This window comes from Anneissia japonica, unplaced genomic scaffold, assembly GCF_011630105.1.
Source record: "Anneissia japonica isolate Jap-2015-1 unplaced genomic scaffold, ASM1163010v1 scaffold287741_len385558_cov193, whole genome shotgun sequence".
In the NCBI taxonomy this organism is placed as follows: Eukaryota; Metazoa; Echinodermata; class Crinoidea; order Comatulida; family Comatulidae; genus Anneissia; species Anneissia japonica.
The window spans coordinates 232050-258816 of record NW_022754911.1 but is presented as its reverse complement, the minus strand read 5'-3'; the positions used below and the strand labels follow the sequence as shown (position 1 = coordinate 258816).

Below are 26767 nucleotides of genomic sequence, written 5' to 3'. Positions count from 1 at the left end.
ATGCCTGCCTGCTGTGCGAATGCCAGTAAATAAGAGTTTATATATACTATAATACTACAATTTTATGACCATATATTTTATTGTTTGGGTAACCTATAATATTACTAGCCTACGAAACAGCGATGTCGCTGTCGATAGACAAATCTAAGGTCAATCTATCATTGAAAAAGTCTTCCCTTTCTAAGATGTTCAGTGCTTGCTGTGGCGTCATTTGTTGTGCGAAGTCAAGCGATTCTAAACTTCGCTTCTTCTCAACTGTTTGACCTTTGAACGCAAAGTACATCATTTTTTCAAATAGAAACCTCATTGATGATGAGATATTCTGAAAAGGAATTTCCCAAAGTTTATGTAGCAATAACAACAATCTGATTGTTTAACATTACAGTGACAATAAATGATGCACCATTTCTGATGTGTTTGTTATATAAAATTATTTATAAATATTTGACAAACTCATTTTAGCTTTGAAAGTCAATTATTAAATCATCAATATCAACAAAATTACAACTGATATTCAAGGAACACTCTAAGTTCAATCAAACATATTTCAACATCAATAAACTATAACATTTAAATATGAATATAATTACAAATATTAACAACATATCAAAATTACAAAAAAACAAAATAAAAAAAAAAAAAAAAAAAAAATGTTCGGAGGTTCACATAAAAAAAAAACACAATGTAAAAACTCCTTTAGTACTTTCATTTGTTTTCATTATTAATAATCATTGTGTTACAACAAGCAATTAGGATCATTTCAAATTCCAAAATTTTCCTTTTATGAACAAAATTTCAAAATTAAATGCAACATTTTGTATTGCAAATCAACACTTGACTCATAATAAATTTTGAGTGCTAAGGCTGTAAAATAAGGAAAATAGGTAGTCCAACATGGGAATTGATATGTAATGTTATTGATCCTTCGCAGTAATTGATCAGTTAAGGTTGTGGGAATACATTACTGAGGATATTCTTGATTTGAATCATCGAAGCTGTCCACGAAAATTGGATTGAAACGCCTTGGAAGATAAACGATCACAACAGTTTATTTCAATTATCCAAATGAGAGTTCTCGTTTTAGCCACATGTCTGATTTGCCCTTCTGGCCCGTGAAAAGTAGAATTGGAATAACTGTGATAGCTCTACGACATTTAGATAATACTGCAGATCATATGATAAAACATTTACGCTCATTGCTATACTGCCAGCTTGTTAAGTCGATAAAACGACAACTTTGCAAACACACTCAAACAGAGATGGACATGTTAAGTTTGAATAAAATGCAAAGCTGACTTTTGATAAACTGTTCTAATGCTATCGAGTCCTATATATGTAAATCTTAATGTATTTCAAAATCTCTTGAATACATTTTATTCTGGGCATCTCTAAAACCATCATTCATTTATGTTTTTTTTTGGTGTGCATAAACAATTTCAAAATAAAATTATTTTGCATTTTCTTGTTTGTAAAATCACTGAATTTCTATTCTAATATTTAATAATCAGCTGCCAAGTTAAAAAAAAAAAAAAAAAGTAAACAAACACAAAATACAGACTTAATAATATTTAAAATTATGAAGAAAAAGATGTGATAGTTATATTTATGTAATAAGATATTATCCACATTTCATAGAAACAACTTAATCTTCTGAATAACACTGATATGAGGATATTAACCTCTTTATACAGGAAACTACTCTGGACATCATAGAACTAGAAATTGCAAATTGCAAGTAAAGTGCAGCGAAGTACAACTGCATATACAGTAGATGTTCTTCGAACAAAATTATTTATGCGAGTCAAGTGAAAATAAAGAATAATAAAAATATAACAAATAATATGAGACATTGTCTACTGTATATTAGAACACTTCTCATTGGGTAACAAAGTCGTAATTTTTCATTTTTTTTCAAAAAGTGTCTATAGTGTGGTGAATTATGGTTTAGGTTTTTTTAAATAAAGTTTCAAAAATTTCTATGTATGTGGAAAATGTAGTTGATTACCAAAGGTTACGATTTTTATTTTGAAGACTGCATGGTCTAGGAAGTGTACATTTTTTTATGGGGAAAGTGTCCAAGGGCGGGTTTTCTAGGGGCGAGTTGACTGCCAAAGAGTGTTGCCAAAGTGCGAGCCAGCGTGTTATTTGATCACAAGTGCGAGACATATCCCAAGTGTGAGCCAGCGAGCCATGACGTCACGACAATAGATAGAGACGTTAACCAGCGAGGTACAATTCAAAAAACAACAATAGGTCTAATAATGAATTATTGTGATGTTAAATAGACAATGTTAGCTATCAAAGAGCGACATTGTTTTTCATTGGGACCTTCGTCCCTTCAAGACTAGGCCTATACCATCCTAGCTAGTCTAGGCCTAGAGTAGGATAAGGCTAGCGCAACATGCGGATGTTGGTAAGAGTAGGTTAGTCTACAAACGTCGCCTAAAGTAATTGATTTTACCCGGCAGAACGAAAGAAGGAAACTCCGCTTTTCAGTCGTCTTAGCCACTCGTTTTTTGACAAACAATGACCTTTCAGAGGTCAAATTGCTGTCAAGAATATGAATTGGCTGCTTCGCAGCAATAAGCTGTATATATACAATTTGATGCATATGTATTATGCACTTTGATGAGGAAAGTTATTTAAGGCAGATGACTGCATGTATGCGATTCTAGCTCAGCTACTACTCTAGCCTCATTCGATCAGCAAAATGTGCCGAAAATTATAATAATAATAACAATAATAACAATAACAATAACAATAACAATAACAATAATAATAATAATAATAAAATTAATAATAATTATAAGATTTATAAAGCGCACAAATCCACTGCAATAGTGCTCAGGCGCTACAGGAGGAAGGAACCAAAAATTACCATGAACCTAAAGCTACAAGAAAAGAAACACCACACCATCACCGCACCGTTTACAGGCACAGGGGCCCACCTATTCATTACTCACAGGTGCTCAAGTAATGGGAGTATCTTATGCACACAAAAGCGGATTTTGTTTTACTTTTTGCATGCAAGGCTGGTAGTTGAGCTGACTTTGTGTGTTCTAAAGACATGAGAAAATTCCTAGGGATTGAAAACTATTCACCATGATAATAATTTTAATTGTGAAGTCATCTTCCTATCCCTGAGCAGGTTATTTTCTTAATGTTGTCCTCTAATCTGCATTATTGCCTGCTACATGCTGTATTTGTTAAACTAATTCCCATAGGGTCCTAAGCGGTGAAATTCCAATTCATGGAGATTTTGTCGTGCAGGACAGGCAGAGGTTTGCGACGCGCGTACTAGATAAAACGCATGTACTAGGGCATGCACGTACAAATCCATCACCTTGATCAATATAAAACAAACAGGCTTGGGCAGGTTTAGGTCACTGTTAATACCATATTGCTGCCTAGAATGTTTAATAAATCTTATTTAGTGCATAAGAATGGGAAAATTTAGCTTAGCATATGCCCTGATTGTGAAAATCTCTCAAAATCACGGAGAAATACAAGAGAAATACAAATTCCGGGAGAAATGTGGAATTTCTGACAGATCAGTGATCGGTAGATGAACCAAAATTCTTGGAGACTCCAGGGCAATCCTGGAGTCTCCAAGAATTTTTTTTAAATAAGACAATTACAATTACCAGAAATCGCATTTTTTATGAAGCAAGAAGAAATCTAAGGAGACCACTAGATATGAAAATTTTAGTATGACTTTCAAAACAATGTTCTTGATGAAAATCTTTGATAGAAATTCTAGCCTCTTGTAGCTATGCCTAGCTGAATCGGACAAGAAATAAGTTCACGGGCCATACCAAAGTGTTTGAATGTATAGCAAGGCACTCATCTACGCCCGATGGTCGTCGGACGATGCGATTCTATGAAGAACGGAATCTAAAAAGGATGCCACAAAATACTGATGGAATCGGAAGCTTCTGAATTTATAAATACATACAAGCAAATATTGAATATAAAAAAAATTATTTTCTATAAATAATATTATAAGAAATTGTAAATCTTTCCATTTTATCAGGTAATCTCTCAGTAGGCCAGAATTTGGGCATTGAATTTGTAGGCAACTCCATACCCCAACTGCCCCTTCCCTAACAGTTCAAAAGTTACAGTAAAAACCAACCTCAAAACAAGTAATACTGTTATTATTGAGTTCATCATGTACCAAATCAAACATTCAGGTTCACAAGTTGAGATTACAAGTAAAGGAAAGATACGTAACCCCTGCTACCCTAGTAATGATTCTTAATTTCTGCAACACTGATCAAATAACATTTACAGAATAAACTGATCTGTCATCTTGGATTTGCATCAAATATTTCCAGCAGACGATATACAAAAAACATGTAACACAAATTATTCAATGCACATACAGTATATAAATTAATCACCAAAGCACTAAAAATCATAATTTTAGATTTATATAGCACCTCACATTAAAACAACCTTGTAGCAATTTTAGGAGCAGAAGGAAAAGATATAAACCTATGACTCAAGAACTACTTTTATACCAGACAATCAAGTAGGCTTGATTTTTTTTTTAGCAATTTTTGGCGGAAAACCTACCGCCTGATACCTCTGACGTTGATTTTTATAGGTCTATGTAAGTTCTTGGATGCGCATGTATCACATTCATTCATTTATGTATTCATTTACTCACTATTTATTACTTCACTCATGTACTAATTCATTCCTGTATTCATTCATTAATATTAATTTTTCTTTCATTCATTCATTCATTCATAGATGTATTCATTCATCTGTCCATCTGTTCATTTATATACCTTCAATCATTTATTCATTCATTCATCACATTCATTTATTTATAATGTATTCATTTATTCAATTATTTTCATTCACTTATTCATTCATTTATTTATTTATTTATTAGTTCATTTATATGTACTTTTTTCATTTCATTCATTCATTCATAGATGTATTCATTTATCTGACCATTCATTCACTTATATACTCTTTCAATCATTTACTTATTCATTCACTCACTTATTTATTCATCACATTTATTCCTTTATTTATTCATTTATTCAATCATACTTATTATTTCACTCATGCATTAATTCTGTATTCATTCATTAATATTAATTTTTCTTTCATGCACTCATTCATTCATTTTTTTCAATCATCCATAGTATTAATTCATCTGTCCATTCATTCATTTACATACTCAATCATTTACTTACTCTTTCATTCATTTATTCGATCATCACATACTGTATATCCCTTTTTGTATTCATTTATTCAATTATATGTATTACTTCACTCAAGCATTAATTCATTCCTGTATTCATTCATTAATATTCATTTTTCTTTCATTCACTCATTGATTCATCTATTCAATCATTTACAGATGTATTCATTCATTCATCTGTCCATTTGTTCATTTATACCCTTTCAATCATTTATTCATTCATTATCACATTTATTCATTAATATTAATTTTTCTTTCATTCACTCATTCATTCATTTATTCAATCTTTCATAGATACATTCATTCATCTGTCCATTCATTCATTTATATACGCTTTCAATCATTTATTCATTCATTCATCACATTTGTTCATTTATGTATTAATTTATTCACTTATATATTTATTACTTCACTAATGCATTAATTCATTTCTGTATTTATTCATTATTATACATTTTTCTTTCATTTTCTCACTTACTCAGTCATTCATTAGTTCATTTATATACACTTTTTTACTTTCATTCTTTCATTCTTTCATAGATGTATCCATTCATCTGTCCATTCCCTTATTTACATTCTTTCAATCATTTATTCATTCATTCATTTATCCATTTATCACATTTATTCCTTTTTGTATTAATTTATTCACTATATATTTATTACTTCACTCATGCATTAAATTCATTCCTGTATTCATTCATTATTATTAATAGTTCTTTCATTCACTCATTCATTCATTTATTTATTCTATCATTCATTAGTTCACATATATGCACTTTTTTTCTTTCATTTATTAATTTATCTGTCCATTTGTTCATTTATATTCTTTCAATCATTTATTCATTCATCACATTTACTCATTTATGTCTTCATTTATTCACTTACATACATATTACTTCACTAATGCATTAATTCATTCCTATATTAATCATTAATATTCATTTCTTCATTCACTCATTCATTTATTTATTCAATCATTTATTAAATGTATTTGTTCATCTGTCCATTCGTTCATTTATATATACTCTTTCATTCATTCATCACTTTTATGCATTCATTTATTCGCTTATATATTTATTACTTCACTCATGCATTAATTCATATTCATTCATTAATATTAATTTTTCTTTCACAGATGAATTCACTCATCTGTACATTCATTCATATACTCTTTCAATCATTTATTTATTCATCACATTTATTCATTTATGTGTTCATTTATTCACTTTTATATTTATAACTTCACACATGCACTAATTCATTCATGTATTCATTCATTGATATTAATTTTTCTTTCTTTTCTTTCATTTATTCAGTCGTCATTCATTCATTCATTTATATGCACTTTTATTCGATTAATCCAATCAATTGATTAATCGCTCATTCGTTCATACTGTATAATCATCAATCTGTTCATTTGTTCCTTCATTCACTTATTTATGCATCTATTTTATTTATTCATATTTAAAATATTTTCCTAACATGCACTTTTTCACAACAAAATGAAGTCCACAAACAGAATTACAACCCATTGAGGTAAGTACAGCCCCTAGTGAAAACAAGAGTGAAATGTACTTATGTACTAATAAAAATATAAAGCAGCATATACACATCCCTAAAAATTGTCAGGAGTTTGACAGAAAAAAAAAATAGGGTAATACTATTCGCATGACAACATCTTTTATAAGTACAGCATTGATGCTCTTGATTTACAAGCAGAAAAGATAGTGAATAAAAGATTGATTTGTACTCTCATCTATCTGTGAATCTTGATGTCTGTAATGCAGATCAAATAACATCGAAGTGTACATTATTACAAAAGCGATCAACCATCTCAGATTCGCATAAACCATCCACAACGGATGATACGTGCATGAGGAAACAAAAAAATAAAAAAGTGAAACGTAGAGATATAAAATTATATCTCTATTCGATACACATAATATACAATCTAATCACCATAAAACTATAACCATCAGATAAAATGTGACAATCAGACAATAAAAATATATATGACACAATGCTACATAATCAATGACTGAAACATGCAGCAACAAAATGAGAAATGTGTGTATCAACAGGAAAATCTATGGGGTGTACAACATGGCCTAGTTCCTAGTAGCATAATCAAAACACAATCACAATTTATATACAATATTTGATTACAGTCCATAATTATTTTTTTAAAAATTCAATAACATTTATTTCCATTTCCATTTTATAAAATAATACAAGGAACAGAGTGGCGTCACCTAAAATATGCATTATTATGTTCAGGGTTGGGGGTAATGTGCGACCGTGAGGTTGACAGACAGATCACAAATTTATCTAATTTAAAAAAAATAAAATTTGAAAAAAAAACAATTTATAGACCAACATTTGGTGGCATATTTTTATAAAAACTGAGTTTTCATATCTGGTTGGTATGAGAAGGTTTAGGTTATGAGATTCGGTTTACAATCAGAAACTAAATGCGCTAAAAAAAAATCTGCCACCTTCTTCTGCCATCATGTTGGATTAATATACTGGGGTGGCTCCTGGACGACAGCAAAGTGGGTGTGGTCGGACGTGTGTGCTCAAAATCTTTCAAAGTTTGTCTGGGAAGCTGATCCCCGAAATGTATGACAATCTAGGGGTTTCTAAGGCTCATTTTGGAGTCTACTAATAAGTAGAAATATTTTTTCCCCACAAACTGTGATTTCTCTGGGGAGTGGGCGAGTCACTGGTGTCATCCCTGAGTATGGAGCTTAAAAAATAGGTGTGGCGTATACACAGGTGACACAAACACACAATATTTTGTGTCCCACAGGCGTTTCTTCAAGAAAGGCCTTCATTCAAAATGATTCTCTGAAATGGGAGTTCATTCAATGGGGAAAGGGTGGGCAGGCATTTATTCAAAGCAGGGAAATTTTGAAGGCGAGCCTCACCTTAGTAATCTATTTTACATACGTGGGACCGCAGTATTGATATTTTCTGTTCAACTCCCCCAATTATGGTAAAAACAAATAGTGCAAGTGTGCAGATTAACAAAACATATTTTAATCGGTAGTGGAGGTGGCATTGGTGGAGCTATGCATAGATAACAAATTCCATTTACATTCAACATATCTAAAAAAAAGTACCAATTTTAATTAATCTGGCTGCAGTGTTAGGTAAGTGTTAAGCTTTTTGATTGCTTCGTCTGACAGATTCCTTTAGTCAATCTATCAATTTTTGTTTGTCGTCTATACATACGTGCAACTGTTTTTTAAAGTTCTTTTAATTAAAGCGCAGTTCACGCTGGGGCAGATAAACATTCTGTCTACACTAAAAAACCTATGCGACAAATTTTTGTTACAGTATGTGCTCATATATAAGAATGATGATGTCATATTACACCCAAATATGGACATTTCACTGTTGTCACATAAAAGTTTGTAGCAAGTGGTTTGGCGCAGAGGAAACGGTTTGGTTTTCCAATCCCTCGCTTTGCATTTTACTTGTGTCCTTGGGTAAGGCACTTTATCTGCATTGCTTCTCTCCACCCAGAAGTATAAGTGGGTATCTGGTAGGGTTAAATGCCAAAATGCTGCTGCAACATTTATTTATTTATTTATTCTGCCTTTAACGTGATAATACTTTCAGTGACGCAGCACTGATCTCACTAGTGGATCACATGAACAAGAAAAGAAATGAAAATCCAAATGGAATGCTCCCCCAGGGAGCTTGGGTTTGTGTTCTAATAGGCGTAATGATAGGGGTAATGTTAAGGTGAAGCACATAGAGGGCTTAACAATATGCACTATATAAGTCTACCATTATTTTTATTATTATTATTATTATTATTAATTTTATCATTATTATTATTATTATTATTATTAGTACAAAGGTGTAATAGTTACACTGACTAGCAATGGCTGGGCCTTGGTTGGGTGTAACTGAAACTAACTTTTGGCGACCAGGACAGAGTAAATTAAACAGGCACCTAACAACACAAATCCATGTAAAATATGAATATGCCACTCATGTGAGGAATAAAGCCCATTAATGGGTATTATATTTTTTTTTTAATCTGGCCTAATCTGACAATAAAAATCACTGAAAAAAGGCATTTTAGATGTTCCAGGGTTATAGCTCCATACAAAACAATACACGCCCTATTCCAGGACGCTAATGGTCAGAGCATGGTCAAGCTAGAACAAGCATGTAGATCGTATTTCATATTTATTATGAAAATGGTTTTAGCGGCCTTTGATCAAATATTCCTCCATATCCTCAGATTCCAACAGCTTTTATCTATTTATGCAAGAATCATATACACTTGTAAATGTTTGTCATTAAATGTTTTTTTTATGGCTCTCTCAATCTTCATCTCTCTCATTCCATACACATTAACTGCAGAGACACTTAAATGACCTTAAATTTACTGAACCTTTTCCTACAACAAATGCTTCTAAATACTCTTACTTCAATCACTAGAACCTTATAATTCTGTACCTACCGAGATAAACTAATGTTTTTCTCTGTACTAAGGGAATGTCTTAATAGTCATGAGATCTTGTAATTATCCGATTTAATGAGCTTTCTGTACATATATTCTTAATTTTTATGATAAAATTGATAAACAAGATTGCCTAAATTCAAGTGGAATTAAATGAAATTGAAGAACAGAAACTTATAAAAAATTATGTTTAGATAGGTCTATGAATATATTACTTATATTTATTTAGTAGTCAGTTAAATTTATAAAGTATAATCAGCATACATGTATTTCTTTTAAAGCCAAATAAAATTGTTAGTTTCGAGTCCGGGATTTGAAATTATTTTTGGTGAAGGTATTTACTATTTGCTTTTGACTATACTATATACTAATGGTAAACAATATGGTAAATAAAAATAATTTTTTTTATAAAAGAAGTAAAAGGAATCTTTGTAATGTATTTCTGCCATTTATGTTCCTACCTAGGCTTGACATCATTCTTTCAGATAGTCATTATTTATTGTCCATGGAAAATGAATATTTTTTTGAAAAATAGCAAATAGTAATTTTTTTCATGAGGCTCAAAAATTTGATGAGGGTGAGGACATGAAAATAGCAATTAATTTTATTTCGCTTAATTAGCTTTAATTATTTTTTTAATTACTATCGTATGCATTTTAAATATTGTCCATATTATTTCAATTTTTAAACTATTCTACATAAAGATATTTTTAACTATATTAAGTAAATTGTAAGATTTTTAAAATTTTGATTACTGCTTTTTCATTAATTATAATAACTGTAATTAAGCTCGTTCTGTGCTCGTTGAATGTATGCTAATGTTTATAGTTTATTTTTTGTTGAAGCCTTTTTGACACCTATAGTGTTTCACTTCTGGTTATCCTTGTACAATAGGGCATTATTGCACAGTTTTGTGATGGAGAACCAACATTAAACAATTAAAAGTTTACTTACAGCTTTAAAAAAGGAACATCTCATTAAATATTTATCCCAAGTAAATAAGTTTGATATAACTATACGTAAATTACAGAATATCATGGACAGAAATTAAAACAATTTTTTTTTTAAATACAGAAATTTACGAAAAAGGCCTTATAAATAAAATATTAAAGCCTATTGAGAAAATAAATGGACTTTTAAAAAATGAATGCAATCCTCCTATTATTACTACATCTTGGAGAAAAAAAAACTGGGTTGAATTTTGTTAACTCGTATAACGATAAATAAAGATAAAGCTACGTCAGACAGTGTGATCCATTTAGATCATTCTACGAGAAAATTGCAGTTATTACCTTATACCTATTTTCAACCTTTAAAAGTAAAAGTAAGGATGAAATATCAGATGAAACTGCATTAAAATGTATATTTTATTTTAAAGTATGACATTTCTATTCAACTCACCCACACTTCAGGACTATAGCATCGGAAATCATCCATAATTCTTGAGAAAGACTTTCACACGTTAGAATATTTCCAATTTATTGATATCTCCTATGGTTTAGAAAAGCGTATAAATCCAATCTAGCTTACGGTTTGCTTCAAAGTCATCCTTCCTTCTCTACTCTCCCTCTCAACCACACACATTCCCTCTCTCTTTCTTCCCATCAATATCAGAAGCATTCAGTCGTGGCTGGTAACGATCCAGAAATAATATCCAATTCAAAACTATTGGTGGCAGGCTTTGTGGATCAATTAATTTTGATTCTTGTGAACCTAATTACAAGCATAACCCGAGGGGGTTATTGCCAGAGTAATATACTACTTAGAAATAAGTGCCTTTGAATATGAATGAGAGTAACAATTGTTTGAGAGTTAATACAATTATACGTTAACGTGTACTAACAGAGGTGTCAACAATGTTTTAGGCTACATATCATGCCTAAGCCAATTACTGTACCTTTCACGTATTTATATAAGTTTAATATTAAAAGGTTAATACATGATGATATAAATAGATTAAACAATTATAATTCATTACCTTTTAAACATACGCATAAATCCTTAATGGAAAAATATTTATTAAATACTGTATTAAACATACAACATTAAACTAATATGCCAAAACACAAATTTGTCTTTAATTAAATAATTTTTATTTACAGTAGTTCTACTTAATGTTATTCTTTGATTAGGGATTTTTTATAGTATATAGAAAAATCAAATTTGTTTCATTTAAAGAATCCTTTTCAAGTATTAGTATGTTATCTGCTGCCCTCTATTGTTCACATTTTCTGTTCTAGGTATTGCTTTTCACATTGTATACGACCTTCATTTCATTGTTAGATGATCTGCATTTTTACTAAACATTGTTAAGGATATGAATCTTCATGCATAAAACAGGACATAGTGGAAACATTGTTTATACAGTACTTGCCAACATCTAGAGTGAAAAAAATTGTGATATTTGATGGATATAAAGACTGTTTGAATAATTAATTTTTATTGCATCAACTTCAATTAACTTTTTTGTTTTTTCATTTTTTGTTTTGTTTTAGTGAGACAGTAGTCCCTTAATAAAGTTATAATTATATTATTTTTTTTAATGGAATAAACTTATATTTAACTCAATGAATTAGGAAAAGAGATGAGATAAACATTTAAGTTCCCTCCAGTCACTGCTTACAGACAAACTAAACGGCCTCTCTATAGCATAAATTGAATAAAAAATATGCATTATGATAGCAAAAATAAACATCTACTTTAAATTATAAAAATATGTTAGTATGGAAAATTCTGTATCTAATGCAAGTTCCACTAAAACTGACTTTATTAAATGGTTTTAAAATAATGTGCTATTGATCAATAACTAGGCAGACAATGAAATTGCTTCTACATCACTATTTAACTGTGGATGGAACCAGTAAGCACAATTTCAGAAAGTGAGTACTTCTACAAAAAGGATTTGTATGTATTCTTGTTCCCACAACAACAATGCTTGAGCGAGTGAGGTTTGGGGGGGGGGGGGATGCTGAGCCCGGCTGGTCTAGCCGTCGGGAGCCAGGGAGCCACTGTATAATCTATCAAGGAATAATGAAACATGGTGGGGCTTAGGTGAGTATACTTTGACTTTTCCCATCTGTCAGAGAACGATGGTCCACTAGCTCTGCCCACCTTTGTCATTAGATTTATAGGCAATCATACATACTTCAGTATAAATTCTATTTCGACTCCTAAAACCTAACACTACTTTAATAACACACATCAGCCTGAAAGTTAAAAGAAACTTACCAATCAATTTTCATACACTGTATTCCTTTAAATTAGTTAAGCAGTTAAAACAAGAATTATCTTCCTGGATGAATGTAGGCTCATGTCACTTCTGAGCATGCAAGACCTATCGAGTGAGGCTTGCTTCTGATTAACACAGATATTTCTCTTCTTATTAATTCACAAACTCATGAGTGTGTGTGATTAAAACAGCACGCACGTAAACATGCAACCACTTGATGTGTAGTATTATTGTCCTAACGATCGGGACATGTGCTTGCCAAGAGCCTCGGCTGTTTAATGTGCAAGGAGCGTGGCGAACTTGTTTTCTCCATAGTGACAATAAGCATTGATCACGGTCGAGATCAATCTTAAGCAGATATTCAAATCCCATAGGATTCACCTTACTTTATAACTCTTTATAGATAAGATAATTTGTGGAGGTCACAAAGAGTGCAGATAACTGACAATATATGTTCTACTGTACTATCGGCCAGTGGTTATTTTTTTTTAGAATTCTAACTATAGACAACAATAATTACCAAACTTTTAAAATAACACAATTGTTCATGCAAGTTGTATCCCATTTTAAAATGACATGCGAGTGGCATGTAAGATGTGACGTAGATGCATTTGCTCCTAATCGAAAGATCTGTTGTTCAAGCCTTACGCACTTGTTTGTCTCCTTTGTAGTAGTGGAAGAATGGCAATTTTGTAAAGATGAGGCTTTTCTCCAGCAGTAGTGGAATGCAACAGCGAGATGGACTTAAATATAGAACAGGTTAGTCAATGTACCATAAATGAATGCCATGGCTGAGCCTCACACAACAGAGTATGTTCCATAGGCATTAGATCAAATGTCTGTCGTAATATTAATAATGTGATATGCAGGCCTTGGAATAATGCATCAGTATATAACCCTATCATATCATTATTATTGTGTTTTGCTAGTGAACAATTTACAATACGATAGATGGTTTACAAGTTTATTACACTGTGCAGTGACACAATGTACTTTACTGTATCATGTAACCATAATACAATATTAGGCCAGGTAAAAAAAAAGTAGTTTCTCATCCTAAAATTTTGAAAGAAGGAGAATGAGGGCTTTTTTTAAAACTCAGAGATGGCAAATGCAAGATGGCCGATGGGAAACAGTTACTACTTTCTGACTTTTAATAAAGTAGACACATTGAAAGCAAATAAAAGAAGCACTATGATTTATACCTTTATTGATAATCCCCAACCACGATCGAGAGAGGAATTTTACTGATGTGAGTACGGTAAGCCATATTTTTGTACATTTTGAAAAAAATAATAAATATTTTTATATTTAAATTTATTGATCGGCCTGTTTTACTTGAATATTTTATGCTAATTTAATTTATATAATACTGTCTGACAACTGAGCGAAGTTTTTTGCTCTCTGTTATCTTGTGTTTGTCAATTTTATTGTTTTTTTGACGAGATAAATTAAATGAAATGAAAATAATAAACAAAATATCAAATAACAATTTGGAGAGAGGCAGAGAAAATGATGTGTGAGGAAACGAGAAACTAGTAATTTTGTTTATTTGGTCTTAAATGGTAACACAAAGTGCTATTATTCATATCATTCTCAATTACCAATAGAGATTTTCATACTGAACTTTTTTTTTATTATTATTAATATGGGACAATTGCAAATGTGTCAAATATATAAAGTGAATTTGAAATATGAAGAGGATAGGAAACATGATAGGGGTTGAAAATGTAAAGGGGATTTTGAAATTTGAATGGGATGGAAAAGTGAAGGGGTTTGGAAATGTTAAGGGGTTTAGAAATGGTTAAAAACATGAAGTTGGTTTGAAACATGAAGAGGTAGAAAATATTAAGGATTGGAAATGTCATGGAGTTAAATAGAATGTGAAATGTGTTCAGAAACAGTGGGTTGAAAATGCGAAGGAAATTTGTCATTTAAGGTGTAATTCGATACATAGTAAGTACACATAACACCGTACATATCATACGCACAGGCATCAGCATTTCATTACTTATTACAATTATGAAAATGATTAAAACAAATATGATTGAAACTGACCTATGGAAATCGATGAATTTAAGTCTGGAGGGAAAATGGTAGAAATTTGACAATACAATCAGATATTCATAATCAGATCGCCTGCAAATATTCATACTGATAATCTAATTAACAGTTAAATAAGCAAACATAATGCGCTGACAATTTCAATAACAGGGTCCCTGTACTGTTTAGGCCTACAGTATAGCATCTAAATTACATGGATTTTAAATGTGTATGATTAATCATTTTGTGCAAAATCTGAAAATGTTACTATCGTCATTCAATGCCACAAAACAAACTTTACTTCATGTGATGGAAGTTGGCGTTATACAAGTTATTTTGTTTGACTGATTGAATGTTGAATTTATGTTTATTTTTGCTATTTGTGTTTATACTTCAAAAACAAAAAAAAATTGTTTAATTTGTATTACTTTGTATATTATATTAAAAAATCTATTGAAAATTAGTATTCTTGTCTGTTATTAATAATAGTAGTATAAACAATACATTCATAATATAAGTAGACCTAGTTGAAGATATTAATCTGGTTTGTCATATGAGTAGACCTCTAAACTTGCTGGCAGAAAATCTAAGATTTTAATATTTAAAAAAAAGAGATAAGTAAACAGCAAAAACGATTTTTTTTTCTATCTGTATTTTATTAGAAGTTGATATTGAATCCTTTTAAAATGACTATTGAAATGTGTTATATTAAAGACTTTCCCTTATTTTACCGTACATATATACTCACATGTAAGACGAGGCTTAAAATAGCAAATAAGATTGAAAAACGGGGGGGGGGGGTCATCTTAAGGAACACATACAATGTTTTATTTAAATCATGTCCGTCTTATGTGTGGATGGTGTGTAACATGCAAACTTACTATTGAAATGAAGCTACTAACTGCTAGCATGAATGAATGCAACTATAATGCGGCGAAATAAAATTTTGATAAACACTTAAAATCCTATAAAATGGTATTATTTGGAAGACTGGCCCTACATTTGGCTGCATTTTTAGCAAGCTAGATGCAGTATCAAGACTATAAAAACCAGCAAAAATTAGGAATTCTGATGATGAAACGAGGGGAGGGGGTTGTTTTATACGCATGACATACAAAAACCATCCAAAGATCTTCTCAAAACTTGGGGATTGTCTCATACGCGAATCATCTTTTAAGTATACTCCCAACAAATTTTGCACTAAACTGTTTTTCGCAGCCTGGATGTAATACTTTATCTGGAAGCCATGAGATTAAAAACTGGGAATTCAACATTTTAGCATAGCTAAAATGAAATGTTTTATATTTTTTTCCTGAATTTTTAAGGCCTTGCTATGCTTGTACTTGCAAAACCCATCCACTGTTTACTCAAGGTTTTAACTGCAGGCAATTTCCTTACCACACTCATCCACACCTAAATTTCCCACAAACAAACATTGAATTTAAACTTAAAAAAATGAAAGTACTATATAAAAGCAGCAGTATTCTCATAATTTATGCAACAAGGTTTAACTGTTTACAGAATGAATTGAGGCATTATTTGTATCCACACTTATCTATGAATGGCTTAAACTATAGAATGGCATGCTAAGTTGACCTCCTAGTGTACAAAAAGCATAAATAGTGCATACTGTAGGCCTACTGTTCAATAACCTGCAGAAGATATGTTTAAATTGCAATTGTTAAAATTAGATAATATTATTCATTAAAAACAGAGTTTTATAATGGGTAATTATTAAATTACCTTTGAATGAAATGGTAGCGTATCTGATATTTTTTTTTAAGTAATTGAAGCTTAAATAATATCATAATAATAATAATAAGCTTCCATTCTTCCTGATAGGTTTCTTACACCTACAGTACAAACAAAACAAATAATTGTACAGCCTAATAATAGCTACCAACCTCATAAAAACTTGATATGGATTGCTAAGTTCCTTCGGAAGTATCCAATTCTGTCCAAGAATCGTGGCTCAAATGAACTCAATTCAACTAAAAACCTCTAACACAGACACGTTAAAAATTTCAAATGACTTAAAAACTGGAGTACCCTGAAGCTAGTACACAAATCAATCGTTCGTAGCCAAATCTGTCAGAATATTTAACCAACGAGATTACATCTGCATTTGAACACAGGACAGAGTGAGATTCGTTCTTGCATGAAACATTCAAAAGAATTACTTCTCGCATTGAATACAAGCGACAGGAGAAACCGTCCAGCAATATGCTACCAAGATTTCATGGACGGATGCATGATAACCATGAGTAATGAATTCTTTGCTTTTGTTACGAGGTCGCCGAGTTCGCAGTCAGGTCGGAAGATAAAGATTAAAAAACCTGGGAATACATCATTTACTTATTCATCGCAATCCGACTAGACTTTTTAAAATTTCATGAAGATATTAAAAATCCAGGTCGCTAAGCGACAGGTTGGCTACAACCTCAGTCAATGGTCAAATCAAGTTGCAATACAGTAATCAGGAATAAACTTGCGGATTAACATTAACTTATATGTCGCAATCTAACTACCATAGTTAATAAGGTTTCTTCATGGCACTGGTAGTTACACAGTGCACTGGCAGTTATAATGCAGTTAGTTATCGCAATCCGAATCTAAATTCTCCAAGAATTCACAATGAGATGCCAGGACCTATGTAAGTTTTGGTTTTGATGGCATATAAAGTGGTGGTGAAGAGATGCTTAAGGTTCTGTTAATAAAGATGATTAATAATTGTTGGAACCATTACAACCAGGTAATGATGATCGCAATGATGACGACAACAATGAAAAGAAAGGAATGGTAAAGGAATGAAAGACGACGATGACGAGGATAAAGAAGGTGATGATGATGATGACAGTGGTAACTATGGTTGCAATTTTGATGACAATTGAATAATGGTGGTGGTGAAAGAGGTGGTCATGGTGTTGAAAAGTGATGAATGATGATGACAATGATGGTGATGACGATGCAGATGATGCGCCAGATAAAGGTAATGATAAAAGTGATGATACAAGTGTGATGGATGTTCAAGAGGGTGACAGATTAAATATGTACAGCTTTTACATACAGTAGATCCAAATTATGCTTTAATTCGTCAACACCACGAATCACATAAAATTTAACCTCTCTAATGTACCGGTAGCATAAATATATTTATGGTTTTAGAATATACCAGAATTTTGTACTTCTTAAAAGCCAACAAAACTCACCAAAGGAAAACGGGACTACAAAATATTGAATAGGACTAACTATGACAGAAACATTACTTTTGCAAACTCAAGGAAAGATGCTGAATCATAAAATTTAATTATTTTGAAAGCACTCAATAAATTGCTGATGCAGCAGCTATGATTAGATGCTTGTGACCTGTGGATGACTTTTTTTAATGTCAGATAGTACATCATTAAAAGGTCAACATAAATTGCTTGACATTATCCCACTTGCCCTACATTGATGCAGGACTGAACTTTTAGAGCATCACTCATCTGAAAGCAAAGGGCTATTGTACTTTGGTATTGGAGTGTTTTTTAGATCATTTCTACCATATGCTTGCCTAAAGGGTAGCTTTCATCCCATATTTTTTCTCATGTATTCTAAATTATGGGATGATGAACAGCATGTTTACCCAGTGCAATGTAACTGCTAAGAAGGACATGAAGATATGGACAAGAGAATTTGGGGGCCCCAAAAAGATTTTTGTTTTATCAACATACGAAACTTATGAAATAAAAACATTAAAGAGTAGGTAAAGCGGTTACATATATTAAGTAAACAAGTTCTTGTAATCTTGAAAGTTCCGATGAGGGCAGTATAATAGAGGCAGTAGAGCTAAAAATGATCTATTAGTCAATCAACTATTAATCAATCAGTCAAGTGTTTCTAGAGCTCCTCATGAGGGCAGTATAATACAGGCAGTAGATCCCAAAAAGATTTATTAATCAATCAACTATTAATCAATCATCCTCATGCAGGCAGTATAATAGAGGCAGTAAAGCTAAAAAAGATCTATTAATCAATTAGCTGAGCGTTTCTAGAGCTCCTCATCAGAGCTAAAAAAGAAAATTAAGTGTAATATATTATTTTGTTATGTATTTGTCTTACCTTGCACTTTTCTTCTTTGTCGGATATATTCTCAAATGGTAGAGTGCTTGCTAAGCATGACCCATTCATATCCTTTTCGATTTCAGCAATTTTTGTTTTTATAGATTCGAGTTGCATTTCAAACTGTTTAACATTTTCCTCTACGTGTTTATCTTCCTGTGGCTCCTCAAATGTGAACGCTGTGTGCACGGTTTTCACCGTTTCCTCAACGATTACGTCTTCAATAACTGGGCGTTTGTACTGCTTAAATTGCGACTCCACTTCTAGCCATCGTTTGTTTAGGGTTACCATCGCAGGCTCAATGACTGGTTGTGCTCCCTGTCTACCGAGTTGGTCGCCCTGTGCATTAAGCTGTTCAAGATCTCGGCGTCTTTTTTCCATCTCATCATGTAATTCCTGATGAAAGATAAAAATAGCACCATGTTTGAAAATTGAAATTTACGCCAAAAAAAGGTTTGTTACCATCATATGGGACACTGTATGTTTTATCATCTTTTTTTTTGTGTAAATATCTTAAAACATTGCACATATCTATATAAATAACCATGTCTTAAGAATTACATTGAAGATAAGGGGTTGTTCAATATTAACATTTTCAAAAGTGCATAAACAAATTTGTACACATTTATGCGTAAAAATATTGATTCAGAATAATATGCAACATGTAAATAATAGATTTTTATGACCAATTATTTATCCAACACCAACAAATATTTTTAAGCAACCAAGTATAGTTGAAAAAAATGGAGAATAATAATAATAACAATAATAATAATAATAATAATAATAATAATAATAATAATAATAAATGTATTAGCCAATTTCCAACAAGAAATATAGAATAGTTGTGCAAAAATCAACATTCTCTTCTACAATTTCAGAGGGGAAGGATTGGGTACTGAAAACAAAAATACTTTTTGTATATTTGTAAAAATCCCATAAGAGTTTTGTTACTTTTTCTATAACAAATTTACAAGCCTATAATTAAGCACATCAAATTATGTGATGACAAATAGGTTATCAAGTGTGGTAAAAGAAGGTAATCTAGCATATGCTAAGCTTGTCAATACTTTATTATCCATGCTCAAAAAGTTTGTCAATCACTTTCCAATTTTCAATTACGCTACTTTATTTGTCTTGCCTTCCCACTCAGGTAGGCTATGTTATGCCAGGAAACAACTGACAGTGATGTCATAGACCATTATGCCTTCGTTGACTGAATGTAAACAGCAGTCCTCTCGATGCCTGGTATCTTAAGCATGCCATTTACATTATTAGATAGCTATTTCCCTGTTAAATGGGCATTAAAAGCCGAAACAACATGTGAGCCGAACGCCGAAACAACATTTGAATTAAAAGCTGAAACATGGGGTTAGTTATTAAAGGTGGAACATTATGGCATGAAAAATTTGGGGATGAGAAAACACAAAGTTCCTAAATTCCTAAATCTATATTCCAATCAAAGGATTATTTTATTATTATTTATTTATTTAGGCACAAAAAATATGCATTAATGATGTATAAGCATTACTGTTTTATTTATTGATGAATTAATAAAATTTAGCAAAAAATAAATAAAAATCTTCAGTTAAATATATAGCATACACCTTTAAATTTAAATATGCTCTTTATATAAGACAGATTTACCTCAACCCTAAGATAATATTTTAGGTTTGTTTTTTTTTTCATGTACAGTATGTGTGTAGAGAAACTAAAAACAATAAACAGGGAAGGCATATCTTCACCCAATTTTTTTGAAACAGGAATTACCTAGCTCCTAAATGTACAGCCATACTTTAATTATGGAATTTTACTGTTTTATACAACTAGACAGCTGAAATTCTGTCAATAATACGACCAGCCTAAACATTATATTAATTAGGTACACAAATGTTCACACAATTTATATTTGTTTTATAAATATTTATATATTCAGAGAGCACTAACAACATACTTTCTTGGAAACTAATAAAGAAGAATTTATAATGAATTTAATTACCATGTAGATGTAAGTAATACCGGTACTAAGCTTTAAATCTAAAAAATTCAATTTACTATAGCTTTTATAGTGTTTATGTAAAGTTGAAAAAGAAAAACAACCCTAAAATTTATAGTATTGGGGATTAGAAGTTATATACCGTAACCCCAACTATTACACCAATCTATTTTATAGAAAGAAACTTGCTGTCATACACAACCTTTCTGCAGCCAAAGGAATGAAAGTTTAGACTACTAAACTGACTTTATACATATGTTTCTGAACTTGAGTGCAGACAAAAATAATAGAAATCAAAACCTCTAAATATAAAACCTAAGTTTTTTTGTTGTAAAGAAATTTTTAAGCAAGTGCTTCACACCAATACTTCCCACCAATACTTCCCACAGCCTAAAAAACAATTTTCACTGCAAACACATCTAATCATTGATCTTATCCAATCAAAAAACTAAAAATCTATAAAGAAAATGCATTTCAAATTTTCTGGTTGTTATATTAAGAAAAAAGGGTATTAGTAATACATATTATGCACAGGAAATCAGCAGTAAAGAGTATAAAAGTTTCTTGAATGTCACAGAATACATGGCGAAAAGTCACTGGCTACAATAAATAGATTTTTTAAAATAAATAAACCAACTATTTACAAAAAAAATAAAAGATTTAAGATAAAATATATCTTAACACATAATGGCATACCGAATGATGCTCCTTGATGCAGGCGTTGATCCAAAGAATGAGAAAAGCCGAACAGAACAGGAGAAGGTACGCTAAGATCACAACCATTATTGGTGGTAGCATGGTTACAGTAAACCTCAAACTAAAAGCACAAATGACGAATATCCTGTATACTCGAAACAGACAGCAGTAGTGTTGAATATGATAAACTTGTACTTGTTGGAATTAAAATGATTTTGTTTCAATATGTAAATCTTTTAAGCTTATAAATATTCATAAAGTATACAATCTTATTAGGTTCCAACAACAATGAATATCTCATATAAACTCAAAAGGTGGCAATAAATTTGAAAATGTAATTTTTTTTATAAAGCTACAACTACTGTATACTGTAGGTAAAAATTAAAAATACTACAATGCTTGGAATTGCAGCTTGATGAACTGTTGAATATTCATGAGACATCTGAATATTGATTAGTCATGTATTTGTATCTATTTTTATATAATGTTTCCACAGCTGGGTTACTGTCACTTAACAATATATAAAAGTTTACATAGAAGTAAGATGTGTATAAGAGACAGTATTTACACTATCGTTTTGCGGGACCTTCGCAACAATATTCAAGGGTATAGGTGTAATTTTGCACAACCTGACGTGAAAATGTACTGAATACTCAGCATGTGTGAAAACACTTGAGAAAAAAATCGCAAGTTGTTCTCGGATGGGACTTGAACCCACGATCTCCAGATCACTAGTCTGGCATCATTTAAGGGGTGGTGCTTAGCAGACAGGTCAATAGCAACATTGCAAAGGTCACCTTGAATCATATCCAATCACAATATTCTTATTCATCATCTTGTATCAAGAAGACTTGTTCAATAAACCAGTAACTTTGCACCATAGTCAATTGTCACCTTTCGTATTTATATTTTCACCCAGCATCAATGACTGAATGAGGGACCATTTGTAAAATAAATAGTATGTTCCTTTTTCATCACAAAATAAAGAACAATGCACTTCCATTGATCTTAACCCTCTAGATACCGTCTTCGACTGTAGTCGAAATTGACCTCAAACCGAGAATTCCCATTTTCGACTGCAATCGAAATTTCGTGACTAAAAATAGGTGGTTTTCAAATCGCTCTTCTGTTTTTATTTTAGCTCCAATACGTCAGAAATTTTGAACACGCATGCGTGAAGCTTTTGTTTTTCGAAATCTGTGAAGAACTCACATGCGCTTATATAAAAATTTTTAGAAATATCAATTTGAAATCGTTATTAATTAAAAATAAGATAAGAGCTTATAATGACGATCTTACCGAGAAGCGATTGACCTGATTTTTGATTCAGACAGCGATGAAGGTGAATTTTTAGATGTGCGAGACTTAGACGTGCCTGTTAGCGATGATGACTTCAAGCGATGATGGGGCTTCAAGCAGTTCTGACGGCGGAGATATTTTTGATGAAGATGAGCCTAGGCCTAGAAATTGAGGGTAGTCGACGCCTTTGAATGGAAAGATCGCGCTTATAGTTATGGATGGTTGGGTAAATACATTATATAACTTTGTGGAATAGGAATGTTTTATATTTGTTTTTATTTTGTTTGGCTATAATTTATTTTTTTTCGGTTTTTGCTGACGATTTATATGTAGCATTTTTTTGTAATTTCTATTATATTATATTTTATTATGAAAAAAAATTCCCAAAAATATAAATTATACATCAAATGAAAGCTTATTCTATAAGCTTTCTTTGTTTTTAGAAACATTTTTCTGTATAATTTACAGAAAGTTCCTAAAAATCCACCAGAACGACGTATACTCAAAAAACGCAAAAAACCTTGTTACACTGCAAAAGAATCCGGTATTCAAGGGTTTGCACTACAAAAGAATACGGTATCCAGAGGGTTAAAATGAAATTGGTTCCTGGAGGAAGACAACATGAATGATCTAAAATTACCTAGTGCAAACATTTAGGAAATGAAATAACAAGGGCAGGAAAGCTATCTATGGAACAATTGGAGCAATGGCAGCTGACAGAAACAGATAGGGGCATTGTGATGACGCTTTAACGCACATTACGTGAGGCAAAATGAGGCAAACAAGCAAGGTAAAGTAGTGGTTTATAGTATTTGTCTTATTTTCAAAATTCATATTTATTATTCAGGTTAATATTACTGTAATCAGATTTAAAATGCAAGTCAACGACTTTGATAGAAATGCCGACCTTTTCACTCCCATTTCGTACAACTTGCTCAATTATGAATAACATTTTCAGATAAATGATTATTGATAAATCACTGACGAAGTAATCAAGTTCAGGAAAACTAAAATTATTATAACAGTCCAATTATCCAATCAAAAAACTAAAAATCTATAGAGAAAATGCATTTCAAATTTTCTGGTTGTTATATTAAGAAAAAAGTGTATTAGTAATACATATTATGCACAGGAAATCAGCAGTAAAGAGTATAAAAGTTTCTTGAATGTCACAGAATACATGGCGAAAAGTCACTGGCTACAATAAATAGATTTTTTAAAATAAATAAACCAACTATTTACAAAAAAAATAAAAGATTTAAGATAAAATATATCTTAACACATAATGGCATACCGAATGATGCTCCTTGATGCAGGCGTTGATCCAAAGAATGAGAAAAGCCGAACAGAACAGGAGAAGGTACGCTAAGATCACAACCATTATTGGTGGTAGCATGGTTACAGTAAACCTCAAACTAAAAGCACAAATGACGAATATCCTGTATACTCGAAACAGACAGCAGTAGTGTTGAATATGATAAACTTGTACTTGTTGGAATTAAAATGATTTTGTTTCAATATGTAAATCTTTTAAGCTTATAAATATTCATAAAGTATACAATCTTATTAGGTTCCAACAACAATGAATATCTCATATAAACTCAAAAGGTGGCAATAAATTTGAAAATGTAATTTTTTTATAAAGCTACAACTACTGTATACTGTAGGTAAAAATTACAAATACTACAATGCTTGGAATTGCAGCTTGATGAACTGTTGAATATTCATGAGACATCTGAATATTGATTAGTCATGTATTTGTATCTATTTTTATATAATGTTTCCACAGCTGGGTTACTGTCACTTAACAATATATAAAAGTTTACATAGAAGTATTAAATAAATATTTCTTTGTTTTTACAATCTTCCAGTTTCAATAAACTTTCATGTATCTGCCAGTGTTTCAACAACGTGAAAAAACAGTGAGGAATTTTCCGTGTGGATATCGGCATAAAATCATTTTCATGTGATGTGAGACAGCAAATTTGAGCATTAGCAGACGGTTCTTAATAGTCATCTGACGACGAGACAAAAAATGATGATAGCACAACTTAATGGAATCTTGCTTTTGGCGGTGAATTATAGATTTCCCTGAACAGTTCAATTTGGTCGTTAAGGAAAGATCGAAATAAGAATAAGGCGGCTGACAACATACTCTGGGTGTGATTTCAGCACGATAAAGCTAAACTCATAGCACACGTGAAGTCAATTCCCAACCAGGAAATCAAAGTGGCCGCTTAATACAGGCGCCGTCAACATTTTCATACAAAACAGAGTACAGGTTCAACAAAGTCCCAATATAATGAAGCAAAGCCAAATCAGATTGGAATAACAGCACTTCTAATTGGCAAAACAAGATTGAAAAAACTGAGATTTACATTATCAAACACAATTTGTTGGTCTCCAATGGCTCTCCATAAAAATTTCTTTGCGCACTCCTGTAGAACAAAATTCCAAAATTTAAATTTTTTATGAAATTTTCTATTCACATGCAACAACCGCTTGATTACTATTTAAAATTCAAGCAGACATTTAATTTGTGGACACTGTCAGAAAAGCCAACAAGTATTGAGTAAGTTCCTGATATCAAGTTGAACATATTAGCATGTGAAATCACTTCCTATACAGTAATGCATCGAACATTCACATCCTTTATCACATGATCAAAATAATGAATGACAGTCTTCTCAAAATAAGTTTGCAAGTAACAACCATGTAATGATTAGTAGGACTGCCGCACAGAGCTGGGTTTTCTTTCCCATATGAAAAAAAGAAACGCTTATGGATCAGTTCCTAATCTTAAGCGATAGTTTTCATATCTAGGTGGAACAGATTACTTTCATTTCACGGTGTAGTTACAAACGGCCGTTAATTATCCTAGATTGATCTGCAATCTAATACCTTTCGATGTAAACTTTCTTCGTTTAATTTGAAAGTAATTCAACCTAGCTTGTCTCAGGTGTTTCATCATGCAATTAAACAATCAACACCAAACGCATTAACAGTTAGTCTGTTTGGCTAAATCAAATCCAAATGGACACAGAGAGACGATATTGGGTACCATCTCCTCTTTGTATATAGCAACATCATCATCTGTCTTTTCATCAACCCATTCTGAATTCCTCCTCATGTGGTCCCAGTACTCCATCTCCACAGTCGTATACCGAGGTAATGACGTCATCTCCAATTTGGTACTATGATCGGTAGAGATACACAGGCTCAGCTGTTCCCTAACACAAGCAGGTTATATTATTCAAAGATAATATTCTCAATGAAAGGTCATGAAGTTTTAATAGGATGAATTTTGGGAATAGCTTTGCGGCGTACCTTTAGTTTCAGATAAAACAGTCATGCAAAGTATGTTAAGTATAGGGCTCTCCACACATTCCATGCTTATATCTGAAGTCGGCTAGCATACAGGGTTGATTAAGAGATATCAAGCCCTGGAGCTAATGAGTAACATCAACTGCTGGGCCTGACTCAAATTAACCTTCAGATATCTTTTACGCTAACATACATCTGACATCAAAACTTCTACAATCAACAACAAAAAATATGGGGTTTGCTGTATCAAAACCAGCACCAGTGATGTTAACTGGAATCGACATACTACTGCCAATATTATGAGAAAAAGTATTACCCTACTTATAGCTTCTCCGTACTAAGGTACAAAATACTGCCACTTTCTTATGCCAATTACTC

The 26767-nt window shown here is 31.8% G+C and overlaps 1 protein-coding gene across 10 annotated transcripts in view; it reads right to left on the bottom strand.

Moving 5' to 3' along the window:
• The window catches only part of LOC117123299 (dystrophin-like), a 271629-nt gene that overhangs the window by 124189 nt on the left and 120673 nt on the right, over positions 1 to 26767 (bottom strand). For all 10 annotated transcript variants that reach the window (XM_033269187.1, XM_033269186.1, XM_033269185.1 and 7 more), the window contains one exon: positions 19075 to 19470. In XM_033269187.1, the coding sequence (XP_033125078.1) occupies positions 19075 to 19470 (396 nt within the window). The remainder of the gene's footprint in view (positions 1 to 19074; positions 19471 to 26767) is intronic.